This window comes from Zootoca vivipara, chromosome 11, assembly GCF_963506605.1.
Source record: "Zootoca vivipara chromosome 11, rZooViv1.1, whole genome shotgun sequence".
NCBI classification, from domain to species: Eukaryota; Metazoa; Chordata; class Lepidosauria; order Squamata; family Lacertidae; genus Zootoca; species Zootoca vivipara.
This window is the reverse complement of record NC_083286.1, coordinates 17,594,996-17,618,930: the sequence shown is the minus strand read 5'-3', so window position 1 is coordinate 17,618,930 and position 23,935 is coordinate 17,594,996. Positions and strand designations below refer to the sequence as shown.

General features: G+C 43.0%; 2 protein-coding genes across 5 annotated transcripts in view; one reads left to right on the top strand and one right to left on the bottom strand.

Annotated features, from left to right (window-relative positions):
* The window catches only part of SRFBP1 (serum response factor binding protein 1), a 46,721-nt gene extending 39,064 nt beyond the window's left edge, over positions 1-7,657 (top strand). For all 3 annotated transcript variants that reach the window (XM_035099819.2, XM_060280144.1, XM_060280143.1), the window contains exons 6-8: positions 1,158-1,890; positions 2,661-2,698; positions 3,776-7,657. In XM_035099819.2, the coding sequence (XP_034955710.2) occupies positions 1,158-1,890; positions 2,661-2,698; positions 3,776-3,954 (950 nt within the window). In that variant the 3' untranslated portion in view covers positions 3,955-7,657. The remainder of the gene's footprint in view (positions 1-1,157; positions 1,891-2,660; positions 2,699-3,775) is intronic.
* Positions 7,231-23,891, bottom strand: LOX (lysyl oxidase). Of its 2 annotated transcripts, XM_035099963.2 has the most exons (7): positions 22,879-23,879; positions 21,379-21,487; positions 18,624-18,761; positions 15,257-15,413; positions 13,868-13,963; positions 13,650-13,765; positions 7,231-11,108 (listed from the first exon to the last, which is right to left on the bottom strand). In XM_035099963.2, exons 1-7 carry the CDS (start codon positions 23,522-23,524, stop codon positions 11,102-11,104), a joined length of 1,269 nt encoding a protein of 422 aa, XP_034955854.1. In that variant the 5' UTR covers positions 23,525-23,879; the 3' UTR covers positions 7,231-11,101. The 2 variants fall into 2 exon arrangements, with proteins under 2 accessions (XP_034955854.1, XP_034955855.1); XM_035099964.2 differs by lacking the exon at positions 7,231-11,108 and having other exon boundaries at positions 13,646-13,765; positions 22,879-23,891.
* Positions 23,892-23,935: the final 44 nt, after the last annotated feature.

Genomic DNA, 23,935 nt, shown 5'->3' with positions numbered 1-23,935 from the left:
CAATTTTTCTTGGTAACTTATCTTTTCATCTTTGTTTGTTTTTTCTGAGAGCCCTGGAAAAGAAAGGGTCTCTAATTCCCCCACCTCTGTCTTTACTCTATTACTTGGAGAGTTTTACAGCCTTGTATCACTGGGGTCATCTTTAACTTACTTGAAATTTTTCAGTTGTCTTTCTCCAGTAGCTGTAAGAATATGCTTAAGTGCCTTCTAATGACTTTCTAATTAGATAAAGAGTTAGTAGCTTTCAATTCTATGCACACTTACCTACGAGAAAGTCCCATTGAACTTAATGAGAGACTTGGGGTCATCCCATGGCATAATTGTCACCGGGAGCCATTGAGTAAAAAGTCCTATACTCCTGGCTAGCTTTCCAGGGCTTTCATGCCTCTTGGTGCATGGTTCAGTGGACTGGATTAAGAATCCAAATTGTGCGAGAAGGCTTCATATGTCCTGTAGCAGACATAGAACTCAGCTAGAAGGGTAAAGAAAAAGTGATTTACTGGGTATGTGTGTTGGATGTGCGATATAACATTGTGCCACCAGATGGCAATGTGGAGTCCCATTTTTCCGTACCTGCTTTCCCTGTTTAAATTTACAACGCTTTAAACTGAAACGCTTCTTCGATCCAGGCTTAGTAGTAGGTATGACTTTAGGCACACTTGCCAAAGGCGTTGGTCGGATGCCTTATACTTGATGTAAACATATTCCTCTAGAAAACTGCCTTCCCAAACACAGACCTTGTCTGGACCATGTATTCTCCACCCCCATCTTTCAGCCTGGACACTGAAAGGCTCCAAGGGTCTTCCGGCGGTTCCCTCACTGTGAGAAGTGAGGTTACAGGGAACCAAGCAGAGGGCCTTCTTGGTAGTGGCACCCGCCCTGTAGAATGCCTTCCCATCAGATGTCAAGGAAATAAACAACTATCTGACTTTTAGAAGACATCTAAAGGCAGCCCTGTTTAGGGAAGTTTTTAATGTTATATCACTTTTTTGTTGTTAATATGAATAATCTCTTCACGTGAGGTGCCACAGAGAATTTTTTTTCTACTACTGTACTACGGGGGCCCACTCCACCACCCTCCACAATGAAATGGGTTTGCTTTAGAACCCCTTTTATCATTTCTGTTTGTATTTTTACCATTTATGCTTTTTTTTTAGCTGCTGTAAAAGCCTTCAAAGATGTGAGACAGAAGCCAGCAGGACCCATTTCTTCAGAAGAACATAAATCGGAAGAACAACTTACCAAACAATCTGAGCTAACCCAGCATTCCAGTAGCAGTCTACATAACAAAACAATTAAACAAGCTGGGAACCAAAGCAAAATAAAGGTGAAAGAGAAGCCAGGCTCTGACATGGGAAAAGAACAAATTTGTGTGAGAGAGAAGCTGAAAATGGCAGACGGTGAGAAAATATGCGTGTTGGATGATGTTACAGTGCAGGCTGTAGAGCATCATAAATTAGCTCCTCAGGCTCAAGCAGAAAAGTCAGTATATTCCGAAGTTACAAAATGTTTGGATGACCTCCTGAGTAGAACAGAAGTTGATGCATCTGATAGAGAGACGAGTGAGGAAGCTGGAATGGAGAAGGAATACTTTGATGACAGTACTGAAGAAAGATTCTATAATCAGTCTTCTGGCTCTGATGAAAATGATAGCAATGATGACTTCTTCATTGGCAAAGTAAAGAGAACGAAGAAAAAGAAGGGAACAACTGATATTTCATTACCTACAGACCAGAAAGGCAAATGTATCCAGCTCAAAAAGGGCTCGCAGTCTGACACAGCCCAGGACACAGACGCAAAGGGCAAAAATCAAAGCTCAAAAACAATGAAGCTAGAATCCATGTTTTACTCTTCACTGTCAGACACAAATAAGTCCAAATCACTGAAAAGGTAAGCCATCAAAACCCATAATCTAGTTTACAACCTTTTTGGACAAATGTTTTCACCCTTCAGGTGGCTTACACGTTGTGATAAGTCTTTGCATGTTTTCTGACTAGCCTTCTCTGTTGAGTCAATTTTCGTATTAGATTTTCCCTAGAGGAGCTACCATTGTCAGATTCAATAGCTTTAAGGAAGCCATGGAAACCTGAGCCTTATTCATGATGAGACCTTAGGCTTGGCTTGGCTATCCAAACCCATTGGTGCAGAGCAGGGGCAAGGAAAAAAATTGGCCAATTGGGTGAGGTTCTTATCTTCCTCAACTCCATAGATCTACTGGCAAGCGGGCAGGGTCACTGCTTGTCAATCATCTGACGTAAAAATGATGCCCAGTGAATAAAGTTGGCCTGCAGAGGTGGGGACAGAGAAGTCTCACTCATCAGCATATGGACAAGGGGGTTCAGTGTGACTTTCTTTAAGGAAAGCAGCCACATCTCTGCCTGCCCTCCACCTCATGTCGCATATGATGTCAGATGTGGAGTAGGTGGGTGTGGTTTGGAGAAAGTTGCCTTGTGGGACAAATGGGGAGGCCTGGCTGGCCATATTTAGCCCATGGCCAGAGGTTCCTACCCCAGATATAGATAATTCTCAGGTCTACTTAATGTGCTTTAGGTTTCACAGCTATCACATGTTTGTCGCACTCAGTAATGTCTTGACTTCTGAAAAGAAAAGTGAGCATTGCTCACTTTTTACCAATAATATCACACTTTTTTCTGTTCTAGAACTGTAAAAGACCACCTTCCCAGAAGTAAAGCAAAAGGTAAGTCAAGTTGATGTTGCTACTTGGATTCATGCAGCATCAGAACAAAATCTCATTTTGTATTTAAATTGTAGCAGTACTTTTTCAAATGCTTTTAATTGTGTTGATTTTTTTTAAGCATTGCACTTGAACTTTTTAGAGGCTTTTAAATTTTTGGGAAGGACGTTATTACAATCTAGATTTGTACAGCTAATTTTACTAGCCCGACTCCAGGTCAAGCAATCACTATGATTTTACTGACGTTTTGAATAATGTGCTATCCTGGTTTTCATGTTTTCCAAAAGGGTTTATAAGGCACAGGAGTCTCATTTTCATATTTTATTCAAATTTTGGGAGGAATTCAGTGTTGCACCAAGAAGATCATTCCATCAGGGAAAGAAAGCACTTCAGCTTGTCAGATGTAATAATCCCCTTCTCTCTCTCCCCCCCCCCCATCCACTGTTCTGCAAGTTCTCCCTGTCCCACCCCAGGGCTAATTTGGGCCTCTGATAGCCCAAAACTTTACCAGTGCCACATAGTTCAGTACTATTTTATACGCAATCAGAAGAAATTACTTTTGAAAACCATATATCTCTGTACCATATTTTGCAGTTTTGCTTGTCCTCCAAAACTGCATGAAATTCCACTTTGCATTGTCATGCCTGGAAGCTTTCCATAAGATAAATCAAAAGAATGTCAGTGGCTTCTGTTTAATGTGTCAATGTAACCGGGGGTGTTGCATCATAAATATATAATAAATAATCCCTAAAGCACATAGGATAGGGGGGATCCCGACTTGTGCTCAGTGGAGCTCTGCGATCTCCCCTCATCTTTTCCCAGGTGCCCCCTCACATGCTGCTCAGGAGGGATGGGAGACATTCTGAAATACCATTGGAGGTGGTGCTGGGGGGCTGCAGAGGGAAATGGGAGAAAATTACAGCTTCACCCTCTTTGTATATTGAGAAGTCTACTGCGTTCTAGATGGGAAATATCCCATCTGGATCCAGCTTCTTATCTCTGAGGCACCAACTAGAAGCTGTATACCTCTATAGTGCCCGAATTGTCGATGCTCTTAATGTCCTATGAATTCTTGTGCAGGTTTTGAAAGAAACGGTCCACAGAAACAGATGTCCAAAGGTTTGAGTACGAAGCAAGGTATCAAGAGAGAACAATTGGAGCAGCCACTTCATCCTTCCTGGGAAGCAAGCAGGAAACGTCGAGAGCAAGCATCTCAAATTACAGCATTCCAAGGGAAAAAAATTAAATTTGAAGACTAAGGGGGTGTTATTTCTTCTTAAGGACTCTTTTTCTTTTCCTCCCTTTTTTTATCTCATCTGTTGACAACTTGTTGACACAGCTGTATAAACTAAAAACAAAGACATTTTCATTTATATATTTCCAATATAACTGTAATATATAAAATAAATTGTTGGTTTTGAAGTCATTTGTCGCAAGAGGCTTTTTTTCTATAGAAACTATTCTACGTTTGTCAGGAATTGCTCCATTTGCCATGTTTTTAACTTCTTAATGGGAACTTGCATGAAAGATCATGGGTATCGACAATTGGTGAAGATACACCTCTTTGTTCAGGTCTTAGATTCAGTGGAATCCTTTTCCTTCTCCTGCATGACAGTTCTGTGCTCCTGTTTTGTTGCTTTGCCATTGGTTGTTTTGTGGTTTTCTTTTATGATTTGAATGCAAATTGTACTCGCTTACATTGAGACATTCAGTGAAGGGCTGGCTAGCTGTTGTGGAAATCCCATAGGCAGAAAAAACATTTTGCTGTACATCGTAGTATCTTAGAATTGTAGCTGGAAGCAACCCCAAGGGTAATCTGGTCCAATACTCTGCAATATAGTAGTAGTAGTAGTAGTAGTAGTAGTAGTAGTAATTTATTATTTATACCCCACCCATCTGGCTGGGTTTCCCCAGCCACTCTGGGCGACTTCCAACAGAATATTAAAATACAATAGTCTATTAAACATTAAAAGTTTCCCTAAACAAGGCTGCTTTCAGATGTCTTCTAAAATCTCAACAAGATCATACATGACTGATGGCCATCTAGCCTCTGCTTAAAAACCTCCAAGGAAGGAGAGTTCACCACCTGTGGTGGGAGTCCATTCCACTGTCGAACAGCTCTTGCTGTCAGAAAGTTCTTCCTGATGTTTGGTCGGAATCTCCTTTCTTGCAATTTGAATCTATTGGTTCGGGTCTTAGCTTCCAGAGCAGAGAAAAAGAAGCTTGCTGCGTTGTCCATGTGACAGCCCTTTAGATCTTTGAAGATGACTATCATATATGGCAAATGATACCATTCTATGCACCTTGGTGGTGTTTTGTTGCTTTTTAAGATGCCACAGGCCTTGGCTGTTTTTCCTTAAAATGTCAGAGTTTGTATTAAATTACTAGTTCTGGAACAAATGTATAAACAGAAACCCCTGGAAAACAGCATGTGTCTTGCAGTGTGAAAAACTGACATGTGCTGTCCAAAAAAGGAAGACTCTACATCAGAGGTCAGGAACCTGTGTCCAAACGTTGGATTCCAGCTCTTGTCAGCCCCAATCAGTATGGCCAATGGTCAGGAATTATGGGAGTTGTAGTCCCAACAACATTTGGAGGGACACAGGTTTACCATTCATGCTCTAAGTGAATGAATCTGTTGTTAAATCATATATTTACCTCCCTACTACAGTGGTACCTTGGTTGTCGAATGGCTTGGCTCCCAGTTTGCGAACGTTTTTCGTAAGCCGGACGTCCAACATGGCTTCCGTGCCTTCCGATTGAGTGCCAGAAGCTCCTGCAGCCAATCGGAAGCTGCGCCTTGGTTTTCAAACAGTTTCGAACAGAATGGATTAAGTTTGACTACCAAGTTACCACTGTACTGTTAAATGAAAGTTGAAAATTTGTATCTATAAATGGTTTCATTAATTTGTGTTTTGATATTCTGAGATTAGAAGGGCATTTGACTGAATTGAATGTCATTATCTATTTTCAGGTCAATTAATTCTTTTGGTTATCTAGAGTGCATTAATTGAAAAAGTAGGGTGTTGTTTTTTATTTTTTTATTTTATTATTATTATTATTATTATTTGCTTATAATACTGCAGGATTTGTCTTTTACGTCCAAAAGGAATTATTTTCATATGGTCCTTCATTACTCTTGGGATTCAAGCTTCGTGTTAACAAGCTGCAACTATTAGTGGCTCCACTGCTTTAAAAGCCTTTCCCCATTTTATGTGCATGTTGGAGAGAGAAATTTTATATATGTTAATGCTAGCCCATTATTAGGTTTTTCTATCCCTTTATTATTTAGTCTCTCATTTTCCGAAATTTACAAATACTACACAACATGCCCTGAATCTCTCTAGTTGATAAAAAATCTTTACATTGGGGAAAAACAAGTTGTGAATGGCTAAAGAAAACTTGCACACTACATACAAAGTAATAAGATAATGCCTTTTCCTGTTTTAGTTGAAAATAGAGAAACTTGAAAACTTTATAGCTTGGGTAGCATCTCTTTACATGTCTCTGGACTGCCAAGAGTGCTTAGTTTTTCTTGGCAATTGATGAACAGGAGAGAATTTCTTACTGATATAACTTATGACCCTAGCAGTATTCCTATGGGGTGTCTAGCACATCAAAGCATTTTTTAAAGTGCTGGATTTACAGCAAAGCTTTTGATCTAAGAAACGAGCTATGTAGACTTTGTCTACATAGGAGGGCAATACCAGGTGAATGTAAATCACATATCTTGTTTTCTTCTATTCAGATAAACCAGTGTTTTTAAAAGAGACATACAGAGAAGTAGCACCAGTTGAAAAGCACCAACATGGAAGGAAAGTCTAGCAACTTTAAAATACATTACTGAATGTTTTTGTTTAGCGGCGTTTTGGACGCATGGCGGACTAAGATTCCGCTGTGGTCATACTGTATTGATACAAAAGTCTCTCAGTCTTATACTGTACTGTATTGTATTTTGTAGAAATAGAAACATTCTGAACTCAAGGAAACATTTGAGTGAATTTACTAGGCAGGCTTACTAAAATGGTGATACAGGAAATTAAACTAGCCTACTGAAGACGTGTTGACTATCTGTCTAGTCTTGTGGCATGGTCCTGATCATGAACATCACTGTTATTTTTATCCTATGAGCTTTGTCCCATAACAATCTTGTCATCATGCATAATTAGTAGCATTTTTACAAGCTTTCACTCTGGAAAGTAGAGGCAGCCCTGTTATAGACTGTTCTCCAAGCTCAATATGGTCTGTCAGCTATTAGCATTAACAAACTTTCTGCTTATATAAGAACTGTGACTGATACATACAAATTTCCTTATCCATGTGTGATGACTTCTATAAACTCCTTTAGCTCTTTACGTTGACCCTCCTTTCCCTAGCAGGGTAATTACAAAATTATCTAAGGTTTGCATCTGAAGTGTCATGTTTGTATTTTTTAGAGAATGAAATGGTTCCCCCATAGAGAAAAACGATACAGTCATGTATATAGAGATTGCTCTTAACCTGTAAGAAAGATTTTGGTGAAAGCTGGAGAGACGTTCTGAGCATTTGAAAAACAAATTTATTCAGGTCATTTTCACATAAATCTGCAACCACGATACAAGAATTAAACGAGAATATGGAAGTGCAATGAAGAATACAAAGCTAGTGTATGAATAATTATAAATAACTTCTCAGAGAAAGATGCAAAGATTTTAAAAGCAAGGCTCTTTGGGAAAAAATGAAGTAAATATTAGAATTCCTCGCAAGAAGTTAGAGTGGCTCTTCACTAAATTTGTAACATTTGGTTGCTTATAAATTTCCTGGCATAAAACTCTATTTCAATTCAAGTTAAAATATGTAAGCACCTTTGTGGTATCTGGAATGTGAAAATGATGTTTTTGATGTAAGGCACAGGGTAGACCACTTGTAAGAATATAGTACTTCAGTTATCTCCAACTAAACCTATGGGGAGGTACAAAAAGGGTGGCTGGGGAAAAATCAGCTTACCATTTAAAAATCCCTTTGATCTAAATGTGAAATATTTGAATTAGAAACATTTTCTGTGCTGTAGTCTGAATAAGGGCCTGCCAAAAAAAGTGCAAGAAAATCTGTGTCATGCAGCTGGAAGGGAAAAGGATTAGTTTCTCGCAAAAAGATGTAGCCCATTAATTCCTCGTGTGTTCCAAAAACCACAAGAAAATCTTCCAAGTTGCCATGAATCTTCATGAATTAGTACCTTTCTTTGTTAGAACAGATCTTGGCAAAGTGAATCTTGGCTGAGGTCTGAATCCAAAAGTGTCAGATATTCCAGTTCACATCATATGTAACAGCAGATAACCTGCTTCCCGCCTGATAAATGGAAACCCAATTTTGTAACTGGAAATGCTGCTAAATGTGGGATAGTGGTCCTACGAAGTTGCTCAGCCCTGTTCCTTGAGATGCCATCGTCAAGCCATCAGCTTTCCCGCTCCCCTGCTCTTCTTAGTAGTCACTGACTCCCCAATACCAGCCCACAGTTTTTCCTGCTGCTACTAAAACATTTTTTAAAAAAGAAAGAAAAATTTCTACATATAAGCAAGCAAGGCTGCTTACACGCGTATCATGTGGATAGTTACAAGTAGGTAGCCGTGTTGGTCTGCCATAGTCGAAACAAAATAAAAAAAAATCCTTCCAGTAGCACCTTAGAGACCAATTAAGTTTGTTATTGGCATGAGCTTTCGTGTGCATGCACACTTCTTCAGATACACTGAAACAGAAGTCACCAGACCCTTATATCTAGTGAGAGGGTGGGGAGGGGTGTTACTCAGAAGGGTGATTGGCTGATAGGAGTGGTAAACCTGTTAACGGCTGCAATTGGTCTTGTAGGAAAAAGCAAGGTGAGATGGCTAAAAATTATACATTTATCATGTATAATGAGACAAGAATCCAATGTCTCTATTCAGACCAGGTCTCTCCATGGTTTTAAGTTTGGTAATAAGTTGCATTTCAGCAACTTCTCTTTCCAGTCTATTTCTGAAATTCTTTTGCAATAAGACAGCTACTTTGAGATTTTGTATAGAATGTCCTGGGAGATTGAAGTGTTCTCCTACTGGCTTCTCTGTCTTGTGATTCCTGGTGTGAGATTTATGTCCATTTATCCTTTGGCGTAGGGTTTGGCCTGTTTGTCCAATATGGAGAGCTGAAGGGCACTGTTGGCATTTGATGGCATACACAATGTTAGAAGATGAGCAATTAAATAGACCTGAGATGGTATGTTTGATGTTGTTGGGGCCAGTAATGGTGTTATTCCCACCACCCTGCTGAGTAATACCCCTCCCCACCCTCTCACTATATATAAGCGTCTGGTGACTTCTGTTTTAGTGTATCTGAAGAAGTGTGCATGCACACAAAAGCTCATACCAATAACCAACTTAGTTGGTCTCTAAGGTGCTACTGGAAGGAATTTTTTATCAGGTGGATAGCAATTGTTGACGTATGAAAGGGTGTTGCTTATGATCATGTGCGATATTGGACATACTACACATGGTAGGACTGGTGATTTGAAAATCCACCAGAACTATCCAAGCTAAGGGGAAGGCACTGGCAAGCGAAATAGGCAGAAGCAGGTCTTGTCAGCCTGGACAGACAGTGGTGTGGAGGACAATTTTTTGTTTAAATTTGCAAAACAAATTATAGTACTAAAAGTGGAGGAGCTTGAACATCTTCAAGACAATCTGAAACGTGTATTCCAAGCCATCAAACATCTCCAAGAAATGGTTATTGAAAATGTCCTTATATTCCCCATGCTTAATGTATATCACTTCTTTCATATTTAATGTATGGAATGCACTCAAAATGCAGCAAGTTTTAGTTCTAACAGCTAAAAAGCATGGTCAACAACTGAATATTTATAGGGCCTTTCAGAAATCTAGTAGTGGGAAGGAAGACTCCCATCTGCTAGAAATTATTTCACAGTTTCTGGGGGGTGGAGAAACCCATCTATTTCACTTTAGCCAAAGGAGGAATGATTCTTCTACCTCTAACAACCAAGTTAGAGGAGTTATGATTTTCTTCACTTGAATTATTTGCATGCTTGCCTGTTGAATCTTGCATATGGCAGGTATTGTTATCATATAATACAGTACTGCATTATTTAGTATGCAGCCTACTGAATATCCTGCTAGTATGGCTTTTTTAAAAAAAAAACTTCATTCTTTCTGACTGCCTACAAGGTTTAAAATACAGTATTCATGAAGAACATCCATTAGCTCCTTGTGAATCAGTCTTTTAAGCCTTATTTTGTGATGCTACCAAACTATATTACTCCTAACCCTTTTTTTAACCAATTAAAGTTTGCACTAAATACTGGAATATATTGAGAAATTCCACCTTTGTAAATAGACTATTTTTTCCTGCTGAGTGTATACATCAGCTTTAATCCACGTTACCCAAATTCTATGAAGGGAGAATAGTTTCTAAATACTCGTAATTGAAAAGCTTTAGAGCTGTATGGAAGGAAGAAAATGTGCAAAGCAATCTGCAGCAAACATTGGAAATGGGTAATTCACTATTTCATAATTCTTCTGAGAAAATGGCTTGTTTCAAAATACCAATAGCCATCTGGTTTAAGAAGATACTTGCCTGCTAATACGTCTAAAATGCAAACACTTTCATCTGAAAAGGTGTAACGAACAGCCACTGCTACACACTAAGCATGAACGGTTCTTAAAAAGTGAACAATACATTTTGTCCCAAGGATAGAAAAGTATCATGCTGGGTGTTTAGCTCTGTTGGAAGTTTCATTTCCCCAGAGTTTGGTCCAGATTTTGCCCCATGACCACTGAATTTTCCTCCTCCTCCTCCTCCTTACTATTTATTATATGGCTGCAGACCAAATAATTGTGAAATTAGTTCCATGACCTTTGGACAGCACTGCCCTGGACACTTGCCACATAGCAATAAACTTCCAAAGAAAATGAAAATGTAAAAAGCATAGTTTTGATATGGAGGAGTTGGAGTCTGTTGTTAAAAAGTGAAATGTGTAAGATTCCATTGGGCATATATGAACCTAAAGTAACTCTTCGAATCTCAGCCTCTTTGAATATCCTTTAAATTGTTCCTTAAGCGCATTCACAAATAGCATATTGATTTTCCAGTAGTCAGAGAAAAGGCATTTCTGTGAATGGGTTAAAACTTCCTGTAGAATTTGAAATACTGTATATAAAGCACCAATCTTTCACTGTCCTCAAAAGTTGAACACATGAATTGAGCGACAGCATCCATTCTGAAGGAGGTCTTAATGCTTCAGAGTCATTAAAATTCTTTTTGTATATACTCTGGTCCTTTTTTTTTCGTTTTCGCTTTCAAAAGTTTTTACATCCTGTCTCAAGTTTATAAAATAATTTCACCTCAAAACCTTGGGCACCGTCGCATAAATTTTCTTTCATCTTAATACCTATTGAAGAGAAAAGAAGTAAGTCATTAAGTATAATATACATCAAAACAAAAGTACTAAATAGACCTTCAGATATCGTCGCTGGATTTAAAATTCAAGCAACATTAGCACAACACTTTTCCTCTGCTTAAACTGCTCCTATTGATTGACCTAAAAGAGATGGAGTAAAAGGCAAATCACTATTGACTGTACCCTGTAACATTAACAAGTCTTGTTAAGAGTTTAAACACTCGTGCACTTAGACAACATTTCATTACTTCCAAATGGAATTGTGCCAGGTTCTTAAAGAAAAGGGGCTGCTCCCAGAACTTCGCTTTAAATTATTTCTTAGCATGGTGAGAAGCTGCGACAAATTCCTCTTGCTGCTCTGCTGATGTCACAGTTGACCTCTTAAGAATCCTGCTGTTTTAGCTCTTGGGCTCTTAGAAACTCACACTTGCAAGAATCCATAAAAGCCTGTGGTGAGGCCTCTTAACGTGTCGATTCTGTAAACCAACTGCAACTTTGGGCTGGTGGTGGCAAAAGTAAGTTCAGTGGGTTGTTGGGATGAATAAATATAATTGCCTATTCATAGGGCTAGCACTGGTGGCTGGTGTTCCCTAGAATGTGTCTAATAGCTCGTTCCTTAATGCAAGCTGAAGAATAAACATGGACATTGGAGCAGGGGCATTAAAGACAAATGTTACATTGTTATAGATAGATGAGCTCATGCTAACGACTGAACACCAGAGTTGCAACTTCCTCTGAAGCACAGATCCCCACCCACAACAGATATCTCCATGCAACCATGTTAACAAGCCTATCTCCCCAGGCACACATTTACATGGAAAAACAGCAAGACCAGATACAGTGACTCCTATAATTGCTGGGGAAAGTCCTGTCCAAAAGACCTCTTGGCAGTGCTATCAGTGTCCAACATAATCCATCTATTTATGCAAGTGTGGGCCTGGACGATGGACCAGACCAACTGTATATGGGCAATCCCCATGGGGCTTGGTAAAAACAGAGTCTGCTTGGATTTGTTTGAACTTCCTTAGCAATGTTCTCCAATGTAAGGATGCTCTATATGTGGAATGCATAAGCAGCATCCGGAAAGTTGTGCGAGCCAGAAATAACAGCTGACGCTTGCTAAGTCCTTCTGCCGTAGGAATGTACAAATCCCTTTAAATCCTCAAAACAAGATTTCTAAAGAAGTATTTCAGAAAGAATCTGATTTGAGTGTCTTGTACTGGCAAGCAGTTCAACACTTGCGTTACTCTTAAGTTCATTCTAGGCCAATCTATCCTATAGATTTGATGAAAAGCCAAAGGATAAAGCACATCATTTCACTATGAAGAGGTCCAAATCTGAAAGCAAAACAACTTGAGTCGAGGCAAAATGACATAAACTGGCCCTGTTCACACATTATGGTAAACCATGGTTAATAGTTTACTCTTAACACTTAAGATTTTTCCTGCTTTGCTCCCCTGCGCTTATAGGAGTGGAAGCAACAAACTCCAATCCCTGGCCTAGGATTACACAGAAAGCAGGGATCATTTTACAAAGAAACCAAGAGCAAACCTCAAACTAGCCATGGTTTGATTGGAGTAACGCAAACCATGGTCCTTGAGGGTAACACTGAGCCAGGGATTGTGCTCACAGTAACTATGATTTATTGTGATATATGAATACAGCCATTGTTACAATGACAAGAAAGGAAGCATGCATTTTATAGAATTAGCCTTTTTAGTCAATAGCACTAAACTATATGTTAGCAGGTGGCGCTGTGGGTTAAACCACAGAGCCTAGCCCTAGGGCTTATCAGAAGGTTGGCGCTTTGAACCCCCACAACAGTGTGAGCTCCCATTGCTCTGTCCCAGCTCCTGCCAACCTAGCAGTTCGAAAGCACGAAGTACAAGTAGATAAATAGGTACCGCTCCGGCGGGAAGGTAAACGGCATTTCCGTGTGCTGCTCTGGTTTAACAGAAGCGGCTTAGTCATGCTGACCACATGATCCAGAAGCTGTATGCCAGCTTCCTCGGCCAGTAAAGCGAGATGAGCGCCACAACCCCAGAGTCGTCCATGACTGGACCTAATGGTCAGGGGTCCCTTTACCTATATGTTAGCATAATATGCACATAACTCAGAATCGCACAATTCCCCCTTCCACTGGAAGCATCTGCTCTCACTTTTAACATAACCATAGCTCCCCATTACATTTGAGCTCAGGAATTCCAATTGATTTAAACCATGGTTTGTTCAAACAAGTGATGGTCATAAGCCACGGTTTGATCCTAGCTTGTTTGAACAAAGCCTATTTGAACTAGCCGTTGATCCCCTGTGATATGAGCACAAATGAATGCTTCTTGAGCTCATCATTCTACCAGATAAGAGGAGGAAAGGAGGGAATATGTGGTTTGGCACTATGTGGTTGAGATAAGACCATAAAGTCTCATTCTATAAAATACATGCCGCGCTTCCTGTCATCGCAACACATTTTTGGAAAGACCATAAAAATGTGTTAATTTTGGTGTGAAACTGTATAAACAGGAAATTACTTACGGTGAAATTGTGCAGCCAGACGCATATGCATGGTGACCTGTATAACGGATGTCGCAACGCACTACATTGTTGGAGTAGTCCGATTCTGGTACCAAGTAGCTTGGGTTTACACTAACCTGCAATAGAAATGCATGTTGTACTTTGTGAGTTCATACGTTGCGATCTTATTTATTAATTTTTTTATTATTATTAAATACTTTAAAATGTAATTTCCATACCTTTAAGATGTAATTTCCAGGTTTAACATCTGTGATATCAATCCATTGGCAGTCTATGTCAGCATTGTATGTGTCGTAACACCCAGGGCTCAGTCCCTAAAATTGAAGTGTAGCAGGATAGTGAAGTGAAAGTCTTAACTTTCTTTTTTTAAAAAAAAAAAAAAGGCACAGTGTTGACAAATGCCAAAAAGCTTGCCTAGATAGTTAACATTTCTCAGTGATTCATAGCACCTTACTTCCACCATTACTTCTATCAAAATGATTGCTCTCATGCTATATGAATAGAATGGCCCTTATAGAAAAGGTCTAAATTCTAGCAAAATAATTTTGCCTTTCAAACAAACAAAAGATCCAGTATTTTCACATTCAAAAGCAAAGGAGCCATTTTCATGAAAGGCTAGGATATCAATGCTGCTAGTCACAATCACTATATTCTTTCCCCCACTATATTCTCCCCCCCCCCCAGTTGTTGCAAGTCACAAGGACAGGACCTCCTTGTGAGCTTCCCATTAGGGTAACTTGGTAAAACAGAGGACTTAGGTTAGGCTCTTTCCATGTCTCATTGCTATTTTGCTAGATTAAAAGGGAGGCTTGACTTTAGGAAATGTATTTTTGTCCTGAAATGACAGCTCCTCTTAAGCCATGAACTCGCAGTCCTTTAGGTCTACGTAATATGTGTTCCTTTCCCTACCCTGAAATCATTCTGAGTGGTGCCTGGCTGCCCCTACGAAAAGTACAATGTTTTGCCACAGACTGTGTGTCACTTGGCAAGGGTTGCGTACTTGCTGCAGAGAGAAAGCTCATGGGTATACTGAGAGCTGGCAGCTATGCACATTTTTAAAAAATAGGATGCTGTCTTCATTTGCTGAAGGAAATACTTTGCAACAAGCACAGGTCTCAAAACAGCAGATGAAGCTGCAAGAATTCTAAAAGAATTCATAGTAGCAATCAGATGCTATAATACTTGAGAGACTCAGCTAGCCAGTTTGCAGAAAAGTTAGGAAAGCATTCCAGGAGCTAAATCTGTAGGGGCTCACAAGAAGGTAGTTGCCTCTAAACTTAGTTGTACCCCTTGCAACCAATATAGGGATCAGAGCTGGAAGATATCACAATACATTGTCTGAAACTGGTTTGAAGTTCAGATTGTGATACTGGTTTTAATGTCATTATCCAAGAGACGGCATTTCTACATCTCTCTGTGAATACTGAATAAAAGACCTTGGTAAGAGCTTCTTGTCTTTCCATTACTGGCAGCCTGCCGTGAGGAAGGGGAAACAGATTCCCTGAAGCCTATATGGTGCTGTTGTTTCAGGGTCAGTCAAGACTGATGTTTGAAATCCATCTATATTCTGACAGCAAGAGATGAAAAATTATCAGCGACTACCTTACCTGCGTATGTGATGTACACGCATACCTTCTATAGTATCCATAATCGCAGGACGTATCTTCAAGACAAAAGCTTGCTTTGTGTCCTTCAGCTACTCTCCTTTGGGAGCTTGCTTCAAGCAAGTCATAATGGCTGAATTCATCCATACTGTGGTAGTGTCTGTTAAACCACAGGCAAACTTTTTTATTAAGTGTTAATCCAACAACCATAATAACAAAATTAATAATAATAATAATAATAATAATAATAATAATAATAATAATAATAATAGTGGCCCAGCAAAACAACATTGGCATAGAGCCTTACAACCGCTGTTTATTATTCCAAACTAGTGGGCGAATATTTTGTTGCTCTATGATACTGTTCTTCATATAGTTCCATTATTCAACAATTATATTACAAATACAGCTCTTGAGAGTAAATTGTTGCATAGCATTTAGTTTGCTTAAAGACTAAGCAAAATCGTTGTTCCAAAATTTCCTGCTGCAAGAAGTAGGAAACACCTAAGTGTCTACAGCAGGGGTGTCAAACTTAAATTCATCGGGGGCCGCATCAGCAGTTTGGTCACCCTCAAAGGGCCGGTTGTGTCTGTAGGACTATGTGTCCACTCTTTATTATCATAAATTATTGTCACTGCATTCAATTATTACTGTTTTTTGTAATAATGTAAGCTCATTCCCGCCCCCACGCGGATCACATTCCTGCGTCGTGGCGCGTGTGTGGGAGGGGATGTAAACGAGGGAAATTTGAACAAAAGGTGGGGGATCGACGGCTTCGGGGGGGGGGCTCAACTAAACCTTCGGCAGGAAGGAGAAAGCCACTGCTGGGATTAAAAACCTGCAGATGGAAAGAGGGCTTCCCTCTCCTGCCCTGCGCACACCCAAACCCCGCTAGGCAGGATGCCACACGCTGCAACCCACCCCATGCTTTGGAGAGGGGCAGGAACATGTGGTGCAGCGCCAACTCCCTGCTTTGCTTTTGCATCCTCCCTCCTCAGCGCCAGAGTCCCTTCCCCTCGCGCTGAGGGAGGGCAGCGGATTTCCCGAGGAGGAAGGCGGCGGCAGCCCCAGCGGACGTGCATCTTTGCCTCAGAGCTGCTCTTCCCCCCACCCACGCTGTTGTCGTCTTCGCCGCCGCCTCTCCCTACCGGGACTGCAGGCAGAGGAGGCTTGAAAACCTCCCCCCCCCAAAAAAAATTCCCCTCCCACCTACTCAAACCGTGAGGCGACTCCATCTGGAGCCCTACATCACGAGGGGCTGAGAGGAGGCGGCGGCAGAGCGGGAAGAGCAGGAACCCGTGCCGTTGTCGCCGCCTCCCTCCCGGCCGCCCCCCGGGGAGCAGCTCCGCCGGAACTGAGAAGCCAAAGGGCGGCTCGGGGGTGAGGGGCAGAGCAAAAGCCAGGCACCCTCCCGAGTGTCTATGAGGAGAAAACGGGGGAAGAGGGAAGAGAAACCCGGCTCCATCAAGAGAGCGGCTGTTGTGCTTCGCCTACTTCCCCCTCAGGCTCACTCCGCGTCCCTTTCGCCCGCTCGCTCGCCCACCTCCCGGATGCAGCCGAGGAGAGGAAGGGAAGCGGCGGGCGGCGGCTCCCCAGTGCCGCCTCACTCGCTCTCGGAGACAACAGCAAAGCCCGCCAAAAAAAATCCAGCGCTGCTCCGTCCCGGCACCAACTTTGCCGGCGACGCCTGTAGGGCTTTCCTACCTCCTCGGCGGGCTTCCTCCTCCTCCTCCTGCATCTCACTTCCCCGTCTGGCCGCTGTGCCACCGCCCCCCTCAGCCTCATTCGAAATTGAAATTCCCTGGCCAAGGCCGTCAGCACAGCTCCAGTGCCCCGGCCTCCGCCTGCAGCCCCGCCCCCGGTTTTGACCCTCGGCCAATTGCAGGCTCCAGAACTACTGTCAACGGTTAATGTCGGCAGCGGCTACGCGGGCCACATGATGAGGTCTGGCGGGCCGGATTAGGCCCCCGGGCCTTGTGTTTGACACCCGTGGTCTACAGTATATTGGATTGTCCAATTGTTACCCTTGAATACTGTTCATCTGAATTAAAAATGCTTACTTTGTATACTGTAAATTCCAAGGATACTATGGATTCTGATTCTTTTTCTATCAGCAGCTCCCAAGTATTTACGCAAAATATTTTGAGCACTGTGTTAAATATGTTCTAGTTTTACACACATTGCCTTATTATGCTTCTGATTATTCATTGGTGGTATTTTGAAAGGCCTGTTCTGTTGCTACCTTATATTTCTCTCAGTAGAGTAGCTGGAGGGGAAATTCAGGTAGGTAGCTGTGTTGGTCTGATGCAGTCAAAATAAATAAATTGTCCAGTAGCACCTTAGAGACCAACTAAGTATGTTCTGGGCATAAGCTTCCATGTGCATGCACACTTCTTCAGATACCTTCTTGTGTGCATGCACACAAAAGCTTATACCCAGAACATACTTAGTTAGTCTCTAAGGTGCTACTGGACAATTTTTTTACTTATTTGGAGGGGAAATAGGTTAACTTTAGACAGCCACCTCAACATCTTCTCTCCATTGTATTTTCTTATTGTTGATTCCAACAGAAGATGGAATCAAGCAACACGTTTCAACACAAATGTCCCTCTTTGGGTCTAAAGCTGCATTTGCAGGTCCTCCCAAGCTGATGTGAGTTGTGGTACCAAATATCTGGAGGGCACCAAATTGGCAAAGGCAGGTCTAAAATTGTTGAAGGTAATAGTTGCCCTATGTGTGGCCTAAGCAGCTGAAAACCAAAGGCTACCTTCTGTCTTACAGCAGTCTTCAGATCATAGAAACCATACCTATGTTAGCACATCTTTGAATCTTTCTCCTATGCAGGAAATGCTCGTTGAGTTCAAGAGCTCGGGTACCAACATTACCTTGAGTCAACCGATTTCACCCACCTAATTCATCCACTAATTACTGAATAAGTATGCTCTGAACGTACAAAATGTATACATGGAAGATGAACAAGTTACATTTTCCAGCTCCTATTTTCTACAGTGGAACCTCGGTTCTTGAATGTCTTGGAAGTTGAAAGTTTCAGTTTACAAACGCCAAAAACCCAGAAGTAACTGCTTTGGTTTTCGACTGCTTTTTGGAAGTCGAACGGTCTTCTGAAATGGATTATGTTTGAAAAGCGAGGTTCCACTGTATTCCTAAAGCAGGGTCGTAAACTTGAGTTCAGTGGGTAAGGGATCAACTCCTGCTATCTTCTGCATGGCAGCATGAGCAGGGGAAGTGAGGGGAGGGGAGGAGAGGAGAGGAGAGGAGAGGAGAGGAGAGGAGAGGAGAGGAGGCCACATCACAACAAACATAGCAAGTGAACATAATTGGAAAGTACCATACTGAGCCCTTCACTCACTGATGACAACTGTGCCACTCCCAAGAGTATCGTGGTCGGCTTGGCAAGAAATCCGATGTGCCTTGGTTTTTCACTCTCTGGGGGAATCTTAGAAGCATTCTATTATCATAGTCTCTGACATCCGACCTGTAAGCTGAGCTGCAAATATGTAAAGCATACATGCGTATGAAATAGGCTTGAAATTGCTCGTTAAACCCACTTTGCCTTATGGTGCGACATTTGTATTTATTATAGTTGAAACGATCTCTTGGGGCTTTTTAGAGAATGCAACGTAACGAGAGCTGAAGCTGCTTAACAATGTCCAATGCGGTATACATATATCAGTGTTTTCCCATCTCTGCAGACCCTCTCAAGTGTTAAAATCGGCAGAGGGAGCCCTCTTGGTAGTTTCCCCACCCCTACTGTGAGAGGGGTAGACTGGGAGAGGGAATTTTCTATGGCAACTCCTAAACTGTGTAATTCCTTCCCCATAGAGGAAGAAATCTTCATTGTGCAGTTTCCATTATATGCTGAAGATGTCCCTCCTTACCCTGACCTTTGGCACCTGAAAGATGTATTTTAGGAGCCAGCCACCCTATTCTACTGACTTATTTGTTTTAACTGATTTTAATACTTTATTATTAAATTGTTGAAACCTGTCCTGAAACCTCACGGGTAAAAATAAATAAATAACAATTTACTGTTGTTGTTATTCCAGTTGCTATTAATGTTGTTTGACTCCTTTTTTTATTATGCCCAGCACATGCCAAGCTGATGGGCGTAACCAATTCCTCTCCTCAAATCAGAGGAAGTATGTATTATTTCGATAAAATATTTAGAAAACTATTTTTTTAAAAAAACTAAGAAGAAGTAGGCCATGGCTGAACGTCAGATAAAACATATCCCATGCCTACTTTTATTTACTGAAATTCTATTTAACTTCCATTGTTGGTGGTGTCCTATGAAAGGTAGACTTTCTGTTGTTTAAATAGGCCAAAATTTGCTTTGCATACTGGGCCACCAAGTCCAATTTTTTTAACAGATTTTTTTGGTGTCTGCCGAGTCAGAGTAGGAGTCCATCCCTCTTCCTGCTGATCATGTCCATGTGCTCTCCATTTCCTTCCACTCCTGCCAATTTCAGCAGAGTTTCTATATTTCCACTTTAAAATGTCAACTAAGAATACGATGGAGTTGCGTAACATTAGCTACCGTGTTTCTCCTAAAATAAGACGTGCCTCTAAAATAAGCCATGGCACGATCTTTTAAAGGCAAAAATATATAAGACATCCCCCAAAAATAAGACATGTTGGGGGTACCGGTACCTACCCGACCCAGCGGGAGCCGGCAAACGCAGCAGCACGCGCCAAGCCCCAGCCCAGCGGGAGCCCCAGCACAGAGACGCGCCGAGCTCCGACTGAACGGGCCCCAGGACCCGGCAGCGGGTGGCGCACGAAGCCGCAGGACCCAGCAGGAGCCGGCAGCAGCCCCAGCCGCGCCGCGCCGCGCCGCCCGAAACCCAGGGACCCGGCAGCGGGCTCAGCGGGCGGCGCGCGAAGTGGCAGGAGCCGGCAGGAGCCGGCAGCAGCCCCAGCCACGACGCGCCGCACCGCCCGAAGCCCAGGGACCCGGCAGCGGGCTCAGCGGGCGGCGCACGAAGTGGCAGGAGCCGGCAGGAGCCGGCAGCAGCCCCAGCCACGACGCGCCGCACCGCCCGAAGCCCAGGGACCCGGCAGCGGGCTCAGCGGGCGGCGCAAGAAAGCCTCGTACCATGCTCAATAAAAAAATAAGACATCCCCCGAAAATAAGCCGCAATGTGTTTTTTTAGAGAAAAAATAAATATAAGACGTGTCTTATTTTGGGAGAAACACGGTAGCTATTTTTCTTTCATCCTCAAGTACAATATACTCTTAATCAATTTGCTGGCACTACTGCAAGTGTAAAAAGCATATTACCAAATCTTGGCTGGCATTGCTATGAACTAATTTTTAGAGGCTGTTTTGCATAACAATATTCCATCAGATCTAAAATACATTTTTCATATATTAGTATCTTCACAGCCTCATCTTATGCATATTTATAAAGAAGTCTCACTGAGTTCAATGGAATTTTCTCCCTGGTAGATATGCATTGGTTGAAAAGCCATAATAATAATAATAATAATAATAATAATAATAATAATAATAATAATCCAAAAGCAAATGGTTTATTAAGAGCTGACTGTAAATTGCAATCATCAAATACCAAGATTTGGCCTTTTTAAAAAACAAACAAAAACCCCCAACTTATTTCACAATTTGTAAACGATGTGTTCAAGGGGGACTTGTTTTCAAAAATTAGCAAAGCACTGACTTAATGAAAAACAGGCACTTGTTAAGGCAGTAATTCCCAAACAATTAGGGCATGGAAACCTTGTAGCTTTGTCATCCAGCTCTCAGCAGAGGGTAATAGAAACAGTATGTTTCCTCAACTGAAATGGAGGCAGAACTCTCCGCTACTTTTGAAATTAACTCCTCTTCCCTCTTGTTAAGCTGCCAGTGTGACATTTTGACATTTTTGTCAGTGTGTCCTGAGCTGTGATGTAAAAGCAATGTTGTGGTTCCACACAAAGTTGGTCATGCTTTGGTCCTACTGAAAGCAACGGTACTTTTAAGGTAATGACAACCAACTTATCCCACCAATTTCAAACCCTCGTTTTAAGACTCCAGATCTTCCCATCAGATTCAGTTAGGAATCCAATGCCAACATAAACCAAGGGGCAGGAGTGACTCTTGTTTACCTTGCTAGGCAGTTCTCTTCAGCAGCACACCTCAGGTTGTACATGGAAGTCCTCTGCACATAAGTGGATGCTTGGATGTAATACGGATCTGGTACCAAGTCTGGGAGACCTGCAGTGTATCATGCCACAACATACAAACAAAAACCAACAACAGATCAAGCCCAGAACATGTTTGCAAACTTCATTTTGCCTAACTTAGAGGAGCCACAAACTAAATCTTCCTAAACACTACATACAATCCACATCTCTCACACCCATGGCTGGTTAGCAAGAACCAAGAGTCATTTTTCTCAAGAACAAAAGGGGGGAAAACATGAAAAGACAACGTGCCTTGCAGATTGGCAGATACTGTGAAACACAGCACTCTCCAAGGCAATTTTTCACATAAATCTTCAAGGCATTCTTCCTCATAAGGACACCAGCTGAGCAGGACACTTAAGTCTGCCAGATCAAAATACCAGAAATGTATCCGACACTGTGGAGCTTTGCTCTTTGTTATATGGACCTGCAGCTATGCCGAAACAAATGATGCTCGGCATCCATTAGGCAGGTTGTGGTTTGAATTAACCCCATTCAAAGAGCCTGAAGAGAAAGGGCATCTTCCAGCCTTACTTTAAAGCAAAGAGACAGAGCATTGGGTTCCTTTGTTCTGGGAGTGGGGAATTGGGGGGGCAGGGGTGCTATAACCATAAGGCTTCTTTCTTCAAAGCCTGCGGTAGGGGTCTTAATTGATCCAGGGTTCAGCCCCAGCAGTTTGGGCACAGGAGCAGATGTAATAATAGCAGTGCCTGTGAGCATGCACAGAGAGCTTTTTTTGATGACTGGTGAGGGGCTTGTGGGCTGGAGTTAAAATGTCAGTGTTGCAGTAGGACAGAACCCCACTTCCTCCAGCATAAAGGAAATGAACCAACGCTAAGATAACAGAACTTTTGTCCTGAAAAACCACCTTCCCACTCCAGCTAGCTGCACTGAATTGTAGGAGAAAGTTGATTTGTGGGTGGGTGGTGGTTGTTGTTTTTTAACATTAGGCTACTACTTTTTAAAGTACAGAGGAAAAACCCTTGTTGGAAAAAAATATTCAAGTTTCCAGTGAATAAGGGATACTTCTCGTGCAACAAGTTCCAGGCTGACAACGCAGACGCGGTGAGGGGCAAGGGGGGAGAGCTGGAACCAGATGTCGAATAATGGCTATGGAGCCGGCCGCCTTGCCAAGCGCTCCGTGTTAAACGTGCCGTCTGGCGGGGAGGGCAGGATTTGCCACGTGGCTGCGTCGGGGTTGGGTTATTATTATTATTATTAATTGAATTTATATACCGCCCTACACCCGGAGGTGTCAGGGCGGATGGCAGAACAAAATCCAAATAAAATCCCCCCAAAAAACCCACCACGTTTTAAAAGGGGTGGTTGGGGCTTTTTTTTAGGTCACTGCAGGGGCACGATTCCTCGCCCCTTTCTCTCGAAGAACCAGCGCCCGTCGCGTGGCGAACTGCGCGCTCTTACCGTACTGAAAGTAACCGGTGCCATAACCGGGCCGCTGTCGGCTGTCGGGCCTGGGCCGCTCGTACGTGTCGTAATAGTTATAGTACGGGTTGTCGTCCGAGTACTTGTACGGGTTGTAGGGGTCATCGCCCACCATGCGGTCTACGCCGCGCGCCCGAGGGAAGTTGCTCAGAGGAGGCGCGCCACTGCTGTTGCCCAGCCTGGAGGGGGCGCTGGCGAGGGGCGCTCTCCGAGAGCTGCTGCTGGCAGAGCCGTCGGCCCCGCGCTCCCTGTTGCCGGCGGGCTGCTGGTAGCCGGCTTGGAACCAGTGCTGCGCCTCGGGTCTCCGGGTGGTGCCTTCGGCGGCGACCGCTTGCGCCCTGCGCGGAGCGGTGCCATTGCCCCGGAGGAGCAACACGTGGCCGCCGTGCGCGGGCTGCTGGCTTGCGCGCCGCCGAGGCGGCTGGTACTGGGAGCCCACGCTGAGCAGGCTGTATAGCTGCCCCTGATTCTCCCACTGAATCCTTTGCCTCCACACGGCCGGCGGCGGCGGGTTCCTTGGCGGAGGCAGCGCGCCCGATGGCGCGCACAGCAGGCAGCTCCAATAGACGCACGCCTGCAGTTGGGCCACACGAAGCAGCAGCGGCGGCCGGGTGGAGAGGCGCATGGCGGCGAGCGGGGTACCCCTTGGCACCCCTGGGTCCTGGAAGGACCGTCGAGCCAAACAACAGCCCGATGGCGAAGAAGCAGTTCTTGGAGGCGCTTGGGCGCTCTCTTCGTACACAGGTGGCAGATTTCTCCTTTGCAACAAGCTTCCCCTCTCCTCCTCTCCAAGATTGCTAAAAGGAATGCGCTCGGCGCGGGACTGAGCGAGCCGCCTCTCCCTCTTGCTTTTGCTGGTGTCTGGAATGAAGCGGCAGCGGAGGGAGGGGCGGAGGGTAGGTGGGTGGGAGGAGATGAGGGCTTTTTAAACTTTTCTGGCACGTTTGCAAAGTTACACAAGCCCATTCTGGCAGGCGGCTCCTGCGCTATTTGTCCGCGTAATGCACTTCGAAACGTGCCGGTCCCACAGTTCCCG

What these genes read in the sequence shown, in the direction of transcription:
- LOX (XM_035099963.2), bottom strand. Translation starts at nt 23,524, where the DNA reads ATGCGCCTCTCCACCCGGCCGCCGCTGCTGCTTCGTGTGGCCCAACTG. An exon ending in GAAGAGAACTGCCTAGCAAG is followed by an intron (nt 18,762 to 21,378) that starts GTAAACAAGAGT and finishes ACATATTTGCAG; the next exon opens with CTCAGCTTACAGGTCGGATG. An exon ending in CTGGAAATTACATCTTAAAG is followed by an intron (nt 13,766 to 13,867) that starts GTATGGAAATTA and finishes TTTCTATTGCAG; the next exon opens with GTTAGTGTAAACCCAAGCTA.